Below are 18,861 nucleotides of genomic sequence, written 5' to 3'. Positions count from 1 at the left end.
TGTGCGTAAGTTTTTCTCCGCAACTATATTGATCTTCTTGTTATTGTGGGCCAATTTCTCTCTCTCTCTCTCTTCTCCTTTTTCTCTCTTATTTTCCCTTAAATAGTAATTGTATTGTATTTCCTGTGTAGTTATCTGGTTAGGTAGTCTATGTTATATTGTAGTGTATGATTTGTATTTGTATTAATTCTTTTGCAAGTATATCATTCATAATATATATATATATTAGGCGTTGGACCCTAAGCCAAGGTATCTGTGTATTTCTTATAGTGTTAAGTACTCTCAGAGCGTCGGTGACGCTCAAACAGCTTTTGAGTTAATAAGGTTACACTGTGTTGCATCTACACCCTATCTCTACACTAAGGTTTTACAGCATATTACATTGTTTAAGGTTTAGATTAAAAGGTTTAACATTGTGAGCGTCAGCGCCGCTGATGATCTCCTCGTGGTCCCGAGCGTCCGCTACGCTATAGCGAATCATTAAGTTAGTCGGCAGCCAATAGCGTGCCTGCCTGTGATCTCTTGGCCGTGAGCGAACGTGACGCTTGAGCGTCTCGACTACGGCTAAGCGATTGTTACGCAACGTGCGTACCCTTACGGTACTTCATACGTAGATAGCGTACAGTGTTCTTAGACCTCATAAAGGGTATTATATAAGATAAATATTTAGCTTTATCACAACTGAAACCCCTGATTCATCAAGCAGGGGTTTTGAAAACCGATGAAAAACCCGCTCAAACATAAGACTTGTCTGTGGCAGGTGAGTTTCTGTGAAGCAATGCACAGATCACTATGATCTATGCATGCTTCATTTTATATAAAAGGATATAAACATATATTTTGTAAAATACATGGACATCCCCCTACCTCCACCCCTCCCCCCCCAAAAAAAAAAAAAAAAAAGACAATAGCCAATCCCTGGGCCTCTGAGCATCATCTGGAAGTAGTAGAGAGTAGGGGGAAAGCGTTGCAGAGTATTTCAGGCACATTCATGCACCAGCATGCATTCAGACATGAAAACCTGGATACAACCAACCCATTTCTTAAGAGGAAATGGCTGGGTCAGAGCAAAAGCAGATGACACATTTTGCACATAAACTTTACCAGTCTGATGCACAGTTCAATGTGCATCCCACAAAATGGTAACATTTGCTTTCTGTTGTTTGATTCTCCTTTTAATCTGATTTAAATATCAAGTCCTGTAAAATAAAATCCCACAATTGCACATGAGTGCAACGCAAGGGACAGTACATTTACATGCACACAATGCTTTTATTTAAAAACACGTAGATCTACAGTATCTAACTCCTCCCATCAGAAGAACTAAACTTTTGCAAAAATGGGTACATTTTTCTGAAGAAAGGAGCATAATATTATATAATACAAATTAACTGCTGGATTGTTTTACATGTTTTACACCATTGGTTATGGGTGACCGGCGACCGGGATCCCGGCAATCAGCATACTGACGCTGGGAACCCGGCTGCAAGAATACCGGCATGGGGGCGAGTGCAACAATGCCCCTTGCGGGCTCGGTGGCTCACTGCGCTGGACACCCACGAGTTGGAATAATCCTCGGCCCCCTGCCAGCAGTCTGGCGGCCGGGATCCCGGCATTGGTATGCTGACCGCCGAGATCCTGACCGTCGGGTTGGTGACTACATTCCGGTTTACATAACCTCTTAGTGCTACTGTAAATAATTAAACTCCAGTAGCCATTTATACACTGTAAAAAAAAAAAAAAAAACTAGCATGCAGCGCTGTATAGTAATTTGTTTAGCACGTTCAATATTTCTAAAGCATCATACACACTGGGTGACACTCTAGACTATGTATACGATAACAATCTTTTTTAACAGATCTATTGTTCATATGGCCTAGTGTGTATGCCTGAACGATGAACGATGTGCGGACCCACGGGTTGTTCTCATTCAGGCATTATCTTCATTGAGCTGCATGTTCAGCGAGTGCGGGGGATGATGTCACTGAACAATATTGTTTCATTGATATCGTTCAGTGTGTATGCACTGGCGATCTCCCCTAATTAGCAATCAGCGATATAGCACTGATTGCTAACTAGGGGAGGTCATCCTGTGTGTACCCAGCTTAAATCAAGTTCCTGCACACATTACTTGCCCATTTATTTTAAACTTTATTAACAACAACTGTACTTTACTGTATGATACCTCAATGTTTGTGGAGTTACAGGGTTCAACCCTCATTAATATATTAAACAACTCAAGTCATATTTTCAGTTTCACTGTGGGTAGCTGTGCACTTGTTTTACTTTATGTACTGTACTTCAACAAAGCATAACATTTCTAAGGTAAAGTAATGATTACTTACACCAGTGTTTCTTTACTCCAGTCCTCAACAGCTCACAATTTCAGGATTACTTTAATCATGCACAGTTGAATTTACTCTACTTGGCTGGGTCAGTAATTATTTTTACCTGTTTACACAAAGAGAAATCCAAAAATCGTAAGCTGCTGGGAGTGGACTGGCATTAAGAAAAAATGACTTACACTATTTCAGTAGCTGTAATGACTTCCCTTGAGTTCTTTTAAATCATGGTATGGCTGTCAGTTTTCTATGTTCAACAACTGCTACTCCTCAAGAGAGACCATGAATGAGGATTTGACCCACTATCACATCAATAAGCATTAAGTGTGCAAGTAAATCAGGATGTGCTTTCAATAAAGAATTATATTTCAATAGAAAACAAAAGTTAGTTGCATTTGATGGCTTTAAGTGATGAGCAGTAAAGGAAGATAAAAGAAGATGGTTGCTATAGAAACCATGCACAGGTGTGTCTTTTCTAACCTGCTAATAAAGAGAAACAGCCCTGAGTAACATGAAGACCAATTAAAATAGTTTATTTTTATTTATGAGGCACCACAAAGTGTTCACATAACTGTACAAAGGTGTAACCATAAAATCATGGCAAGAGGGTGGAAATGTGACAGAGGAGTGTGTCCAGTGAAGAGGAGGAAAGGGTGGAGTTAAGGGCAGCAATGTTTTTGAAAGACTTTAGGAGGAGGTGAGGTGATAGTTGAATGGAAAGTCCTGTCACATCGTCACAATAGTAAGTGCTGCTATGCTCCACAGGATTTAGGGATCTATTTACTAAGCCTTGGATGGAGATAAAGTGCACACAGAGAAAGTACCATCCAATCAGCTCCTAACTGCCATGTCACAGGCTGGGTTTGAAAAATGACAGTTAGGAGTTGATTGGCTGGTACTTTATCTCTGTGCACTTTATCTCCATCCAAGGCTTAGTAAACAGACCCCATAATTCTGGTGGGTTTGTAAACTCCTGACCTGCAGCTTTTTCAGTTGATCCACAGCAGCTCCACTTCAGTTAAGTTCTTGCTATGGTGGCCAATCCCGGGATCGGGATCGGCGGGATCCCGGGATTTAGGCCCAAAAATGGCCGGGATTCAATCCCGGGATTGGAAGCTCCAATCCCGGGTATTGAGGGATCAGCGTTGAGCGTCCACAGGATGCTCAAACGCTGCCCGGCTTCCTGCTTCCGGGTCCCCAGCGCAGCATGAGAGGTCAGCTGCTGGAAGGAGCCACCAGCAGCGTTCAGAAGATGTTCCCCTCCCGCCCGCCCGCCCAGTATATGGTGAGTTAAGTGCGGGGCGGGGTGGGGCGAGGGGGCGGCCACCTAGGAAAAAGCCAATCCCGGGATTGGCCATTTTTCAATCCCGATACCCGGGATTGAAAAAATGGCCCGGGATTGGCTTCCCTAGTTCTTGCTCTGTAATACTAAAACATCAATGATGTCCCTACTATCTGCCCACTTCTTAGCCATAGCCAATTCCTTGCTGTTTGTGGGTATTTAAGGCTGGAGAGTAATAGCTTCAAAGTTTGATTAACATGCTAAACATGCTAATCTACTGTAGATATTCCTGGTTCTTGACTCTTGGCTGATTTGAATTCTTGGACTTGACCTTTGGCAGGTCTCACTTCCACTCCTGCTCTTGTTTCACTGGCTACACTCTTGAACCTTTTGCATTACTTTCTGGTTGCAAACCACAGACTCTTGTTTGCTTATATGTTGAATGTTCAGTACAATAAACAATGGAGGAGGTCATCATGGTGCGGTATAATGAGGAGGTGAGGGAAATCAGCTTAGAAGCAGCATCTATAGGCTTGTTGAGTGTGATATTGAAATCAGCAATGATATCAGTAGGAAGGTTGAAGGAGAGGACGTGATAGAGGCAGGTGGCAAAGTTGGGTAGAGTAGCCAGGTGGTGGTACACCAAAACATGAAGGTGGGTGTAGTGGAAGAAATATATAGAGTGAACCTTAAAGGGATATAAAGAGAGGGTGGGTAAAGAGAGTAAAGCATGCAAGGGAGAATAACTCCCATACCACCGCCTTCTCGGCCATCAGTGCAAAATGTGCTGCATTGAGGACAAGGAGCAGTTTATCTAAACTGCTATATTGTGGGGGAGAAGGCACAAAAAATATATATATAGTCCCAGCTTAGTAATGTATGTTTTACCTGGTTTTATATGATGCATTATAGGGCTTGGGCAATTTGCCCCATTGTGTGAAGATAGTGTGATCAAATAATAGTCCTCGTCTTTCTAGTTCTATATGTTTTTCCTAAGGCTATGACTGAGTTTTATTTGCTGCTTACATTTAACTGGTGGTAATTCTGCAGTTAATCATTATTTGCATGGGTACATATACTGGGATTGTTGCCTGCCAGTTCTCAATAAGAAAATATAATACAAAACAGATTTTCTATATACAAATTTGAGGGTAATTTTGATCCCATAGTATTATTAACCTCAATAACCACAATTTCCACTCATTTCCAGTCTATTCTAAACACCTCACAATATTATTTTTATTCCTAAAATTTGCACCAAGGTCACTGGATGACTAAGCTAAGCGACCCAAGTGGCTGGCACAAACACCTGGCCCATCTAGGAGTGGCACTGCAGTGTCAGACAGGATGGCACTTAAAAAAATTAGCCCCAAACATCACATGATGCAAAGATAAATAAAAAGAAAGAGGTGCAAGATGGAATTGTCCTTGGGCCCTCCCACCCACCCTTATGTTTTATAAACAGGAAATGCACACTTTAACAAACCCATCATTTCAGCAACAGGGTCTGCCACACGACTGTGGCTGAAATGACTGGTTGGTTTGGGCCCCCACCAAAAAAGAAGCAATCAATCTCTCCTTGCACAAACTGGCTCTACAGAGGCAAGATGTCCACCTCCTCCTCTTCCTCCAATTCATCACCCTTTTCACTGTGTACATCCCCCTCCTCACAGAGTATTCATTTGTCCCCACTGGAATCCACCATCTCAGGTCCCTGTGTACTTTCTGGAGGCAATTGCTGGTGAGTGTCTCCACGGAGGAAATGATTATAATTCATTTTGATGAACATCATCTTCTCCACATTTTGTGGAAGTAACCTTGTACGCCGATCGCTGACAAGGTTACCGGCTGCACTAAACACTCTTTCGGAGTACACACTGGAGGGGGGGCAACTTAGGTAAAATAAAGCCAGTTTGTGCAAGGGCCTCCAAATTGCCTCTTTTTCCTGCCAGTATACGTACGGACTGTCTGACGTGCCTACTTGGATGCTGTCACTCATATAATCCTCCACCATTCTTTCAATGGTGACAGAATCATATGCAGTGACAGCAGACGACATGTCAGTAATCGTTGGCAGGTCCTTCAGTCCGGACCAGATGTCAGCACTTGCTCCTGACTGCCCTGCATCACCGCCAGGAAATCAGATCCTTTTCCTGGTAGCTTCAGTGGCGGGAGAAAATGAAGGAGGAGCTGTTGGCGGGTCACATTCCGCTTGACATGACAAGTGTCTCACCAGCAGGTCTTTGAACATCTGCAGACTTGTGTCTTCCGGAAAGAGAGATACAACGTAGGCTTTAAACCTAGGATCGAGCACGGTGGCCAAAATGTAGTGCTCTGATTTCAACAGATTGACCACCCGTGAATCCTGGTTAAGCGAATGAAGGGCTCCATCCACAAGTCCCACATGCCTAGCGGAATCGCTCCGTTTTAGCTCCTCCTTCAATCTCTCCAGCTGCTTCTGCAAAAGCCTGATGAGGGGAATGACCTGACTCAGGCTGGCAGTGTCTGAACTGACTTCACGTGTGGCAAATTCAAAGGGTTGCAGAACCTTGCACAACGTAGAAATCATTCTCCACTGCGCCTGAGTCAGGTGCTTTCCCCCTCCTTTGCCTATATCGTAGGCAGATGTATAGGCTTGAATGGTCTTTTGCTGCTCCTCCATCCTCTGAAGCATATAGAGGGTTGAATTCCACCTCGTTACCACCTCTTGCTTCAGCTGATGGCGGGGCAGGTTCAGGAGTGTTTGGTGGTGCTACAGTCTTCGGCATGCGGTGGCTGAATGCCGAAAGTGGCCCGCAATTCTTCTGGCCACCGATAGCATCTCTTGCATGCCCCTGTCATTTTTTAAATAATTCTGCACCACCAAATTCAATGTATGTGCAAAACATGGGACGTGCTGGAATTTGCCCAATTGTAATGCATGCACAATATTAGTGGCGTTATCCGATGTCACAAATTCCCAGGAGAGTCCAATTGGGGTAAGCCAATCTGCGATGATGTTCCTCAGTTTCTGCAAGAGGTTGTCAGCTGTGTGCCTCTTATGGAAAGTGGTGATACAAAGCGTAGCCTGCCTAGGAACGAGTTGGCATTTGCGAGATGCTGCTACTGGTGCCGCCGCTGCTGTTCTTGCTGCGGGAGGCAATGCATATACTCAGTAGGCTGTCACAGTCATATAGTCCTGAGTCTGCCCTGCTCCACTTGTCCACATGTCCGTGGTTAAGTGGACACTAGTTACAACTGCATTTTTTAGGACACTGGTAAGTCTTTTTCTGACGTCTGTGTACATTCTCGGTATCGCCTGCCTAGAGAAGTGGAACCTAGATGGTATTTGGTACTGGGGACACACTACCTCAAGAAATTCTCTAATTGCCTGTGAACTAACGGCGGATACCGGATGCACGTCTAACACCAACACAGCTGCCAAGGCCTGAGTTATCGGCTTTGCAACAGGATGACTGCTGTGATATTTCATCTTCCTCGCAAAGGACTGTTGGACAGTCAATTGCTTACTGGAAGTAGTACAAGTGGTCTTCCGACTTCCCCTCTGGGATGACGATCGACTCCCAGCAGCAACAACAGCAGCGCCAGCAGCAGTAGGCGTTACACTCAAGGATCCATCAGGGAAATCCCAGTCAGGAGATTACTCATCAGACTTGCCAGTGACATGGCCTGCAGGACTATTGGCGTTCCTAAGAGGGAAATTGACACTGAGGGAGTTGGTGGTGTGGTTTGCAGGAGCTTGGGTACAAGAGGAAGAAGGGATTTAGTTGTCAGTGGACTGCTTCCGCTGTCACCCAAAGTTTTTGAACCTGTCAATGACTTCTGATGAATGCACTTCAGGTGGTGTTTAAGGGAGGATGTTCCTAGGTGGTTAACGTCCTTACCCCTACTTATTACAGCGTGACAAAGGCAACACACGGTTTGACACCTGTTGTCCGCATTTCTGTTTAAATAATTCCACACCGAAGAGGTGATTTTTTTTGTAACTTGACCAGGCATGTCAATGGCCATATTCATCCCATGGACAACAGGTGTCTCCCCGGGTGCCTGACTTAAACAAACCACCTCACCATCAGATTCCTCCTTGTCATTTTCCTCCTCAGCGCCAGCAACACCCATATCCTCATCCTGATGTACTTCAACAGTGACATCTTCAATTTCAATATCAGGAACTGGACTGTGGGTGCTCCTTCCAGCACTTGCAGGAAGCGTGCAAATAGTGGAAGGCGCCACCTCTCCCCATCCAGTGTTGGGAAGGTCAGGCATCGCAACTGACACAATTGGATTCTCCTTGGGGATTTGTGATTTAGAAGAATGCACAGTTCTTTGCTGTGCTTTTGCCAGCTTAAGTCTTTTCATTTTTCTAGCGGGAGGATGAGTGCTTCCATCCTCATGTGAAGCTGAACCACTAGCCATGAACATAGGCCAGGGCCTCAGCCGTTCCTTGCCACTCCGTGTCGTAAATGGCATATTGGCAAGTTTACGCTTCTCCTCAGACGCTTTTAATTTAGATTTTTGGGTCATTTTGCTGAACTTTTGTTTTTTGGATTTTACATGCTCTCTACTATGACATTGGGCATCGGCCTTGGCAGACGACGTTGATGGCATTTCATCATCTCGGCCATGACTAGTGGCAGCAGCTTCAGCACGAGGTGGAAGTGGATCTTGATCTTTCCCTATTTTACCCTCCACATTTTTGTTCTCCATCTTTTAATGTGTAGAATTATATGCCAGTAATATATCAATAGCAATGGCCTACTGTACCGTACTGCTATATATATATATATATATATATATATATATACATACTGGTGGTCAGCAAACTTCTGCACTGTCCTCCTACTATATACTGCGCACAACTACAATGCAGCACAGATATGGATAGTATACTTGACGACACTGAGGTAGAGCAATGGACTACTGTACCGTTCTGCTAAATATATATATATATATATATATATATATATATATATATATATATATATATACTGGTGGTCAGCAAAATTCTGCACTGTCCTCCTACTATATACTGCACACAACTACAATGCAGCACAGATATGGAGCGTTTTCAGGCAGAGAACGTAGATATTTGCAGCACACTGAGCACAGATATTTGCAGCACACTGAACACAGAAACTGAAAGAACGCAGCCACGTCCTCTCGCTGTCATCTCCAATGCACGAGTGAAAATGGCGGCGACGCGCGGCTCTTTATATGCAATACGAATCTCGCGAGAATACGACAGCGGGATGATGACGTTCGGGCGCGTTCGTGTTAACCAAGCAAGGCGGGAAGATCCGAGGCTGGCTCGGACCCGTGTAAACCACGTGAAGTTCGGGGGGGTTTGGATCTTGAGGAACCAAACCCGCTCATCTCTATACAAAAGTATTGCTGGAGTTAATAGTTTTAAATTGATGATGTATAATATACAATAAAAAGCTATACTTATAATTTCAAATGCTAATATGATTTTGAGGGTTTAATTATAATAATCCACACAGAGGCAACTGATTATTATTATTATTATTATTATTATTACCAGTTATTTATATAGCGCACACATATTCTGCAGCGCTTTACAGAGAATATTTGGACATTCACATCAGTCCCTGCCCCAGTGGAGCTTACAATCTATATTCCCTATCATATGTACACACAGACACATTCACACTAGGGTTAATTTTTGTTGGAAGCCAATTAACCTACCAGTATATTTTGGATTGTGGGAGGAAACCGAAGTACCCGGAGGAAACCCACGCAAGTACGGGGAGAATATACAAACTCCGCACAGTTAGGGCCATGGTGAGAATCGAACCCAAGACCTAAGTCCTGTGAGGCTCTAATGCTAACCATTACACCATTTGTACTGCCCTAATTAGGAACACCATACTATAGAAAATGTCCTAACTGCCTAATGGATTTGCTATAGCATCTACATTAAAACATTACATGCAGACAAGGCACCTTTAATCTGCTTACAAGATTCAGGTGTCTAAAGCTGGGTACACACTACAGCGAAATGTCATCCAAGTTGCTGTTGTGCCAACTGAGCTGCCGATTAGGTAAGCATACACAATTACCAATTGGACACTCAACATATCGGGCAATACATCACAACTAGACAGGTATTTAAATTTGCCCACGCAGCTGTGATGTAAGTCCCTGCAGTCAGTGTATATCTGCTAGATATAATGGCATCGGCTGTGTTGCAGTGGTGATGTGATATGTCTGTGAACGGCGTCGTTCACAGACATATCGGGCTTACGCAGTCACTGACTTGCTACAGATACAGTGGTGCTTGAAAGTGATAGTATTAGAGAAGGTACCTGGTCGCTGTACATGGGCCCACATATATATACGCAAATGTGTGCTAAGAACTTCACTTATAGGGGGTCATTCCGAGTTGATCACAGCCAGCAACTTTTTGCTGCTGGTGCGATCAACTAATCCACGTCTATGGGGGAGTGTATTTTAGCTTAGCAGGGCTGCGATCGCTTGTGCAGCCCTGCTAAGCTAAAAAAAGTTTCCAGCAACCTAGGAGTAAGGCAGGATCTACTTACCCTGTGCGACGGATCCAGCGATGTTCCTCCCAGCTTTGACGTCAGACATCCACCCTCCGTTTGCCTGGACACACCTGCGTTTTCCTTACCACTCCCCGAAAACGCCCGCCAATGGACAGGTGACACCCTGGAACGCCTTCCTTCTGTCAATCTTCTTGCGGTCGCCGCTGCGACCGCTTTCTTCGTATCCAGCGTCGTTGCCCAGCAACACCTGTCGCCAGGCAACGACGCGCATGTGCAATGCACACGTCATGCATGAGCATTTCAGACCCGTTCGCACCGCAACGAAGAACCGCTGCATGCGAACGGGTCGGAATGACCCCCATAATCCATGTTAATAGTAAAGGTTTATCTAAATTATTTTCATTATCAGTGTTCTTAGTGCTAGGAGTGTGCATCATTATTTCTCTTCCTCCAGCACAGTTTTTGAAACATTCAGAATTTTCTATATTTCTGCTGGAATTTGGCCTAAAACTACCTCAGGTTACCCACAAGTCCTAAAAGTAGATAAGGAAAACCATATTAAACAAATGCGACAAAAAAAATTAGACTTGCTCATTTTTTTTATTGAGGAAGATGATCCAATATCACATATCTGTTAGTGGCAAAAGCATGTGAACCTTTAGGCTTAGCAGATATTTTGAAGGTTAAATTAAATTAAATTAAAGTCAGGTATTACCAATCTGTGGGATAACAATCAGGTGTGAGTGGAAAACCTGTCTTTTTTTAAAAGAACATGGATCATGTTTGTGGGATTGTGTGTCATGCCACAAACAAAGGAGATTTCTGAGGATCTCAAAAGAAGAGTTGTTGATACTCATCAGGCTGGAAAAGTTACAAAACCATCTCTAAAGACTTTGGACTCCACCAATCAACAATCATGCAGATTGTGTACAAATGGAGGAAATTCCGGACCATTATTACTCTCCCCAGGAGTGACTGATCAATAAAGATCACTGCAAGAGCAAGGCATCTAATAGGTCACAAGGTCACAAAGGAATCCATGGTAACCTCTATGCAACTATAGACCTTTCTCACATTAGCTAATGTTAATGTTCATGAGTCCACCATCAGGAGGACACTAAACAACAATGGTGTGCATGGCAGGATTGCAAGGAGAAAGCATCTGCTCTCAAAAAGAACATTGCTGCCCAACAGATTTTGGATTAAATGAGAAGAGTTATGTTTGGAGAAAGGAGAACACTACATTCCAGAATAAAAATCTCATGCCATCTGTGAAACACGTTGGTGGTGGTATCATGGTTTGGACCTGTTTTGCTGCATCTGGCCCAGGACGACTTGCCATCATTGATGGGACAATGAATTCTGAATTATACCAGAGTATTCTAAAGGAAAATGTCAGGACATCTGTCCATGAGCTGCATCTCAAGAGAATGTGGGTCATGCAGCAAGACAACACAAAGCACACAAGTCATTTGACCAAAGAATGGTTAAAGAAGAATACATTTAACATTTTGGAATGGCCAAGTTAAAGGCCTGACCTTAATCCAATAGAAATGTTGTGGAAGGACCTGTAAAGAGCAGTTCATAGGAAGAAACCCACCAACATAACAGAGTTGAAGCTGTTTTGTACGGGGGGAACGGGGTACAAATCCTTCAAACCAAGGTTTAGGACTAATCAACAATTACCAGAAATGTTTACATGCAGTTATTGCTGCACAAGAAGGTCATACCAGATACTGAAAGCAAAGGTTCACATACTTTTGCCACTCACATATACTGTATGTGATATTGGATCATTTTCCTCAATTAAAAAATTAGCATGTCTCTTGTTTTCATTTTATTTGTTTGAATTGGTTTTCTTTATTAATTTTTAGAATCTGAGGGGCGATTCTCTGTGATGCACGGGACAGCTTCACAAATTCAAACAACATGCTACTGCAAAATACCAAGACTTTAGTGGGTCTTAAGATAAAGGGTAAGGCATTGCAACCAAGCAATTAAGTTTCCATTTAACAACAATTTCTTAACAGACCAGTTTAAAAGGAGAAAAAAATTAAAAGCATGTGATGCACGGGACTTTATGTTGACTTTCTGGACAATCACCTTGAGGTAGTTTTAGGCCAAAGTTCAGCAGAAACCTAGAAAATTCTGAAGTGTTCGCAAACTTTCAAGCACCACTGTATATTGTTTGTCACTTGAAAGAAAAGTATATCTGTGTAGTGTGCACCCAGCTTTAGGGATCACTATAACAATACCCTTGCATGTTTACAGTTTAACACATTAATATTTTTTACATCTAATTGAGTTTATGGAATATTTCCAGCCTTGGACTTGACACTTGCTAAGTTATGAACAGATTTAAGAATCCATAAGACATCTGCTTTATACAAACTGTTCTAATGTTACATAAACAGATGTCTAAGGCAAATGAACTTAAAGTGCCTTATCTCAGCATTGACCTGAATGAGCTATGAAACATACAGTTATAAAACAAAAGTGGCGGTAAAAAAATGCTACAGTGTTTTACATCACTCATTTACACATTGTAACATGTGTCCAGGGCCGGACTGCCCATCTGGCACTTCTGGCAAATGCTAGAAGGGCCAATGGGCTTGTGGGCCGGTCCTGTCAGACAGAGAGCCGGGAAGGCCACACGCAGCGCAGCCTCCGGCTCTCTGCTCTGGCCACTCCCCCACCTCTCCTACCATCTCCATAGAAAATGAGGCGTGCCACGAGTCCAGGCCCCCATGACTCACGGCACTCCTCCGTGTGCTGATCGAGCACCCCCGCCCATCTCCATGGAAATGGCAAAATCAAGCCTTGTAAGTGATTGCTCCTTTAAAAAAGTGTCTGAAAATGAACAGTATCCAGCACGTACAGTGATCTCGGACTCCATTACATCCCACCAAATAGATGGCCTTTAGTATAGGTTGTATCAAAAAAGGTTAAACAAACTAAAATAAATACACAAACTTAATAGAACCAGTACTGTACTTTATAACACATTTTCCCACCTTTGGGTAAGGCGACTATTTCTTCCTCCCGGCTGCTACTCTCTGGTCGAGGACACTGACTGAGGACTCCACACACAAAAAAACCTGGTACTGGGCATGTGCAGCAGATCTGCTCTGTCCCTTAAACTGCATGATTTGGTAGCAGCTCTAAAAATCATATTATATACCATTGCTATTTTTATCATAATTTGAGCCACCTGTTAAGAGGAGGGGGATTTCCGGGAAACCGGCTCCCTCTCATGCATTTGTCTATGTGTATGGCACTGCCACACATGTCACATACAAGCAGGGAAGGTGTGTAGGCTCCTCATTGTCAGAACAGCCATAGGAATTAATGAAACTCAACTCCTAAATTGTTTATGTTCTGATTATTGTGATTTTTGTCTGAATGTTAGCAGATAATGGTTGCTCTTTGTAAACACCGAAAACCAAATACTAGAACAGGTTCAGATGTGTTCATTTACATTGTTGCCCTATTGCATACACATCGCGTCATGTGACCTGCAAGAATTCTGGGGGCAAGCGTACGATTGCCTCCGCAATCTATATACATTGTATTGGAAACTTGTGGGTGCGAGCGTACGTAGCCTGTAACAGCATAGCATTGGCGCGATGTGTATGTCCATGTGCCTCGCCGCAATGATGTCACAGAACACATCTGCTGACTTCAATAGTGCAAAATGCATACACTTGTAACAGTAAATGCTGCAAAATAGTAGATAATTACAATGCTGCAACCATTGCTTACATTAAACAGATCAGCATTTTGCAGAATCAGATTGAGACCCCCTGTAGTTTAATTTGCCCTTTTAAGAATATCTGTATAACTTTAGCCATTATTCTTAGTGCACGGGGGTTTCAAAAATAACTAATGAATTTCAATCATTAGCTCTGTAATAAGTGAAAATACAGAAATGAAGATATGTTATAGTGATATTTTAATGTGCACTGTGCAAATTTAAATAAACCAGTTCCATTTGTTCAAATATGTTAATTTCAAAGTGATTATAATTGTGTTAAGTAAGTTACATTAAATATGCACAGTAAATAAAATATATACTCATTAATGTACAAAAAAGTCATAACTATAGAAGATGCGAAAAGATTGTTGACATTGCAACAAATTAAGTACTTACGAAAGATTTTGCAGCCAAATCATTTCTTGCAGTTACACATTTAGAAATTGCTTGCAGTTGAAACTACAGTATCTTGGCAGAGTAATTACATTTATACTCTTGTGTTTACTGTTTATACTGTAGCTACTGCAGTTTCGCTATATATATGAATATGATTAACAAAATGATTATTCTGTTTACCTACCAGCCAGCAGTAAATTCAACGTGTGCATCAAAAAATCCAGTGATTTGTCCAGTGGCAACTTTCCAGCCTTCTATCCGAGCACGAATCAAGCCCTCTCTTTTATGATTCCTGACTACTTTCACCAACCCAGGATATCTCTTGTGAACATATTCTTCTAACGGTCCTTTAAGCTCCTCTGGGGAAAAACACAGTTATAAGGGTGTCATTAAGTATATATATACAATTAATCATTGACATTTTTATAGTTAATACTGGAAATATGTACATACAGTAGTACATTCCTATTGAACACTAACACCCTGGAAGATATGTTGGATTCAGGAGCGGTTCTTGGAGTGGGCAAGCAGTGCCTTTGCCCGGGGCGCTGCGGCCTGGGGGTGCGGCCGCAGTCACCCCGCAGGCACCGCCGCCTACCCGCATCCCGCTCCATGGCTGCAGCAGACGCCGTGGGCTGTGTGGGCGTCCGCTGCAGCCGGCTCCAGGCACAGACACTAGAGGTCGTTATTGACCTCTAGTGTCTGTGCGGCGCTATGGGAGAGACGTCATTGACGTCTCTCCCACAGAGAGGAGCGAGCGGGCGGCCAGACTGATGGAGCAGCAACAGAAGAAGCAGCAGGAGCGGAGCAGTGGTAAGTATTGTTTTTATTATTTTGTGTGTGTGTGTGTGTGTTTGTAAGCGGGGGGCACAGCGACAGGGGGCAAATAAAGAGGGGGCACAGCTAGTGGGGGCAAATAAAGAGAGGGCACAGCTACTGGGGGCAAATAAAGAGGGGGCACAGCTACTGGGGGCAAATAAAGAGGGGGAACAGCTACTGGGGGCAAATCAACTGGGGGGCACAGCTACTGGGAGCATAACTGGCCACGCCCCTCCCCTAAGAAGCCCCCCCTGCACACTTACTGTTTTGCAATAGGGGGGGGGGCGCCAGTGGAATCTCTCGCCCTGGGCGCCACAAGGGGTAGAACCGGCCCTGGTTGGATTGTATAAATTATATTTAGAATTGACCATTTTTTGTCACTATCACACAAGGGTGAGAGATAAGCTGTCTGATCCTGGAACACTGTACCCTTACCTATAAAAGAGTTGCTTGAGCAAGCCCATGTGTGGAAATGTAACTCCTGGAGAAATCATGTTTCAGGAACTTTAGGTCCTATAAAATGCAGACTAATTCTAAACATTCCTTTTTGGAACACTTCGATATGAAAAGTACTATAGTCAGTTAAGAAAGCTAGCTGGAAGTGAGAGAGAAAACACAGCTATACAGTGCATCCGGAAAGTATTCACAGCGCTTCAGTTTTTCCACATTTTTTTATGTTACAGTCTTATTCCAGTATGGAATAAATTAATTTTTTCCCTCAAAGTTCTACACACAATACCCCATAATGACAATTTGAAAAAGTTTCTTTGATATTTTTGCAAATGTATTAAAAATAAAAAATAAGAAATCACATGTACATAAGTATTCACAGCCTTTGCTCAATAATTTGTTGATGCACCTTTAGCAGCAATTACAGCCTCAAGTCTTTTGAATATGATGCCACAAGCTTGGCACACCTATCTTTGGGCAGTTTAGCCCATTCCTCTTTGCAGCACCTCTCTAGCTCCACCAGGTTGGATGGGAAGCATCGGTGCACAGCCATTTTCAAATCTCTCCAGAGATGTTCAATCAGATTCAAGTCTGGGCTCTGGCTGGGCCACTCAAGGACATTCACAGAGTTGTCCTGAAGCCACTCCTTTGATATCTTGGCTATGTGCTTAGGGTCGTTGTCCTGCTGAAAGATGAACCGGCATGCCAGTCTGAGGTCAAGAGCTCTCCGGGATGTCTCTGTACATTGCAGCATTCATCTTTCCCTCTATCCTGACTAAACTCCATTTTCCTGCCACTACCATGCTGCACTGTAGGGATGGTATTGGCCTGGTGATGAGCGGTGCCTGGTTTCCTCCAAACATGATGCCTGGCATTCACGCCATGCAGTTCAATCTTTGTCTCATCAGACCAGGGAATTTTGTTTCTCATGGTCTGAGAGTCCTTAAGGTGCATTTTGGCAAACTCCAGGAGGGCTGCCATGTGCTAAGGATTGCCTTCCATCTGGCCACTCTACCATACAGGCCTGATTGGTGAATTGCTGCAGAGATGGTTGTCCTTCTGGAAGTTCTCCTCTTTTCACAGAGGAATGCTGTAGCTCTGAAAGAGTGACCATCTGGTTTTTGGTCACCTCCCTGACTAGGGCCCTCCTCCCCCGATCGCTCAGTTTAGACGGATGGCCAGCTCAAGAAAGAGTCCTGGTGGTTCCGAACTTCTTCCACTTACGGATGATGGAGACCACTGTACTCATTGGAACCTTCAAAGCAGCAGATATTTTTCTGTACCCTTCCCCAGATTTGTGCCTTGAGACAATCCTGTCTCGGAGGTCTACAGACAATTCCTTTGACTTCATGCTTGGTTTGTGCTCAGGCATGCACTTTCAAGTGTGGGACCTTATATAGACAGGTGTGTGCCTTTCCAAATCATGTCCACTCAACTAAATTTACCACAGGTGGACTCCAATTAAGCTGTAGGAACATCTCAAGGATGATCAGTGGAAACAGCGTGCACCTGAGCTCAATTTTGAGCTTCATGGCAAAGGCTGTGAATACTTATGTACATGTGATTTCTTACTTTTATATTTTTAATGAAGCTGCAAAAATCACAAAAACTCTTTTTTCACATTGTCATTATGGGGTATTGTGTGTAGAATTTGGAGGGAAAAATGAATTTATTCCATTTTTGAATAAGGCTGTAACATAACAAAATGTAGAAAAAGTGAAGCACTGTGAATACTTTCCAGATGCACTGTATGTCATTTCTACCTTGGATGCAGGCAACCAATTACACAGCCAAACAAAAAAAATGTGTTTAGTTGCCAAGGATATTTGACTGAAATAAGGGTATTTTGGGGTTGCTAAATTCATAAATGAAAGTAGTTTTCTTGAATTGGCTCTAGTTCTTGAGATAATGGATACACTTAATTAATAGGGAACTTCACCGTAACATGTGCATATGGGAATCTACCAGAAAATTCTAAAAGGTGAGACACACAAATATTCTAAATGTTCACTTCTCAATCATTTTAGAATAATCCCCTTCTGTGTATAAATGATCGGCCACTGTCAGTTGACAATTGGCAGTTGAGCGGTTCACATATATTTTTAATTTCTCGCCCATGTATCATAAAAATTAGAGTCAATCTAGCAGAACTAATGTCATTAACCCCTGTGCAAAGTCCCTTCTCTCTCCTCTCCAGTATCTAATTTGGATAATATTTGTAACATACAGTCACCCCATCCCCCTCTCGTCAAGCCCAGGATTAGCACTGCAGCTGCTTTGATGGGAAGAGGGGTCGTGGATTGCTGGTGGGGGAGTGGTAAGGAGGCAGAGGGTATCTGCTGCCGGGTACCTGGGACCAGGACCACACTGACCACTATACGCCTACACATCACACACACACACACACACACACACACACACACACACACACACACACACACACACACACACATACTGTACAGGGATGGGGGACCCACTGATGCACACACACAAACACATTGTACAGGAACCAGGGGCACACTGACACACACACACACACACACACACACACACACACACACACACACACACACACACACATTGGCAGGGACTTGGGGCACAGTGACACACACACACACACACACACACACACACACACACACACATTCTACATGGACTGGGAACACACTGGCACACACATATTGTACAGGGATCATGGGCACACTGACATACACACATACATTGCACAGGGACCAGGGGGCACACTGAAACACACACTGTTCAGGGACTGGGGACACACTGACTGACACACACACACACACACACACACACACACACATACACACACACACACACACACACACACACACACTGTACAGGGACCTTGGGCACACTTACACACACACACACACACACACACACACACACACACACACACACATTGTACAGGGACATGGGGCACATTGACACACACACACACACACACACATTGTACAGGGACCAGGGGCACACTGACACACACACACACACACACACACACACACACACACATTGTACAGGGAATAGAGGCACAGTGACACACACACACTGTACAGGGACTGGGGACACACTGACACACAAACATTGTACAGGGACCAGGGGCACACTGTGTCACACACACACACACACACACACACACACACACACGCATTGTACAGGGACACAGTGACACACACACACACACACACACACACACACACACACACAAATACACACTGTACAGGGACTGGGGACACACTGACACACACACATTGTACAGGGACCAGGGGAACACTG

General features: G+C 43.6%; 1 protein-coding gene across 1 annotated transcript in view; it reads right to left on the bottom strand.

Annotated features, from left to right (window-relative positions):
• GALNT17 (polypeptide N-acetylgalactosaminyltransferase 17) overlaps positions 1 to 18,861 on the bottom strand; it is a 673,198-nt gene that overhangs the window by 307,188 nt on the left and 347,149 nt on the right. Inside the window, exon 4 of the mRNA XM_063953757.1 lies at positions 14,483 to 14,657. Coding sequence (XP_063809827.1) covers positions 14,483 to 14,657 — 175 coding nt within the window. The remainder of the gene's footprint in view (positions 1 to 14,482; positions 14,658 to 18,861) is intronic.

The sequence above is a fragment of the Pseudophryne corroboree genome, chromosome 2 (genome assembly GCF_028390025.1).
Source record: "Pseudophryne corroboree isolate aPseCor3 chromosome 2, aPseCor3.hap2, whole genome shotgun sequence".
NCBI classification, from domain to species: domain Eukaryota; kingdom Metazoa; phylum Chordata; class Amphibia; order Anura; family Myobatrachidae; genus Pseudophryne; species Pseudophryne corroboree.
This window is presented reverse-complemented; position numbering and strand designations above follow the sequence as displayed.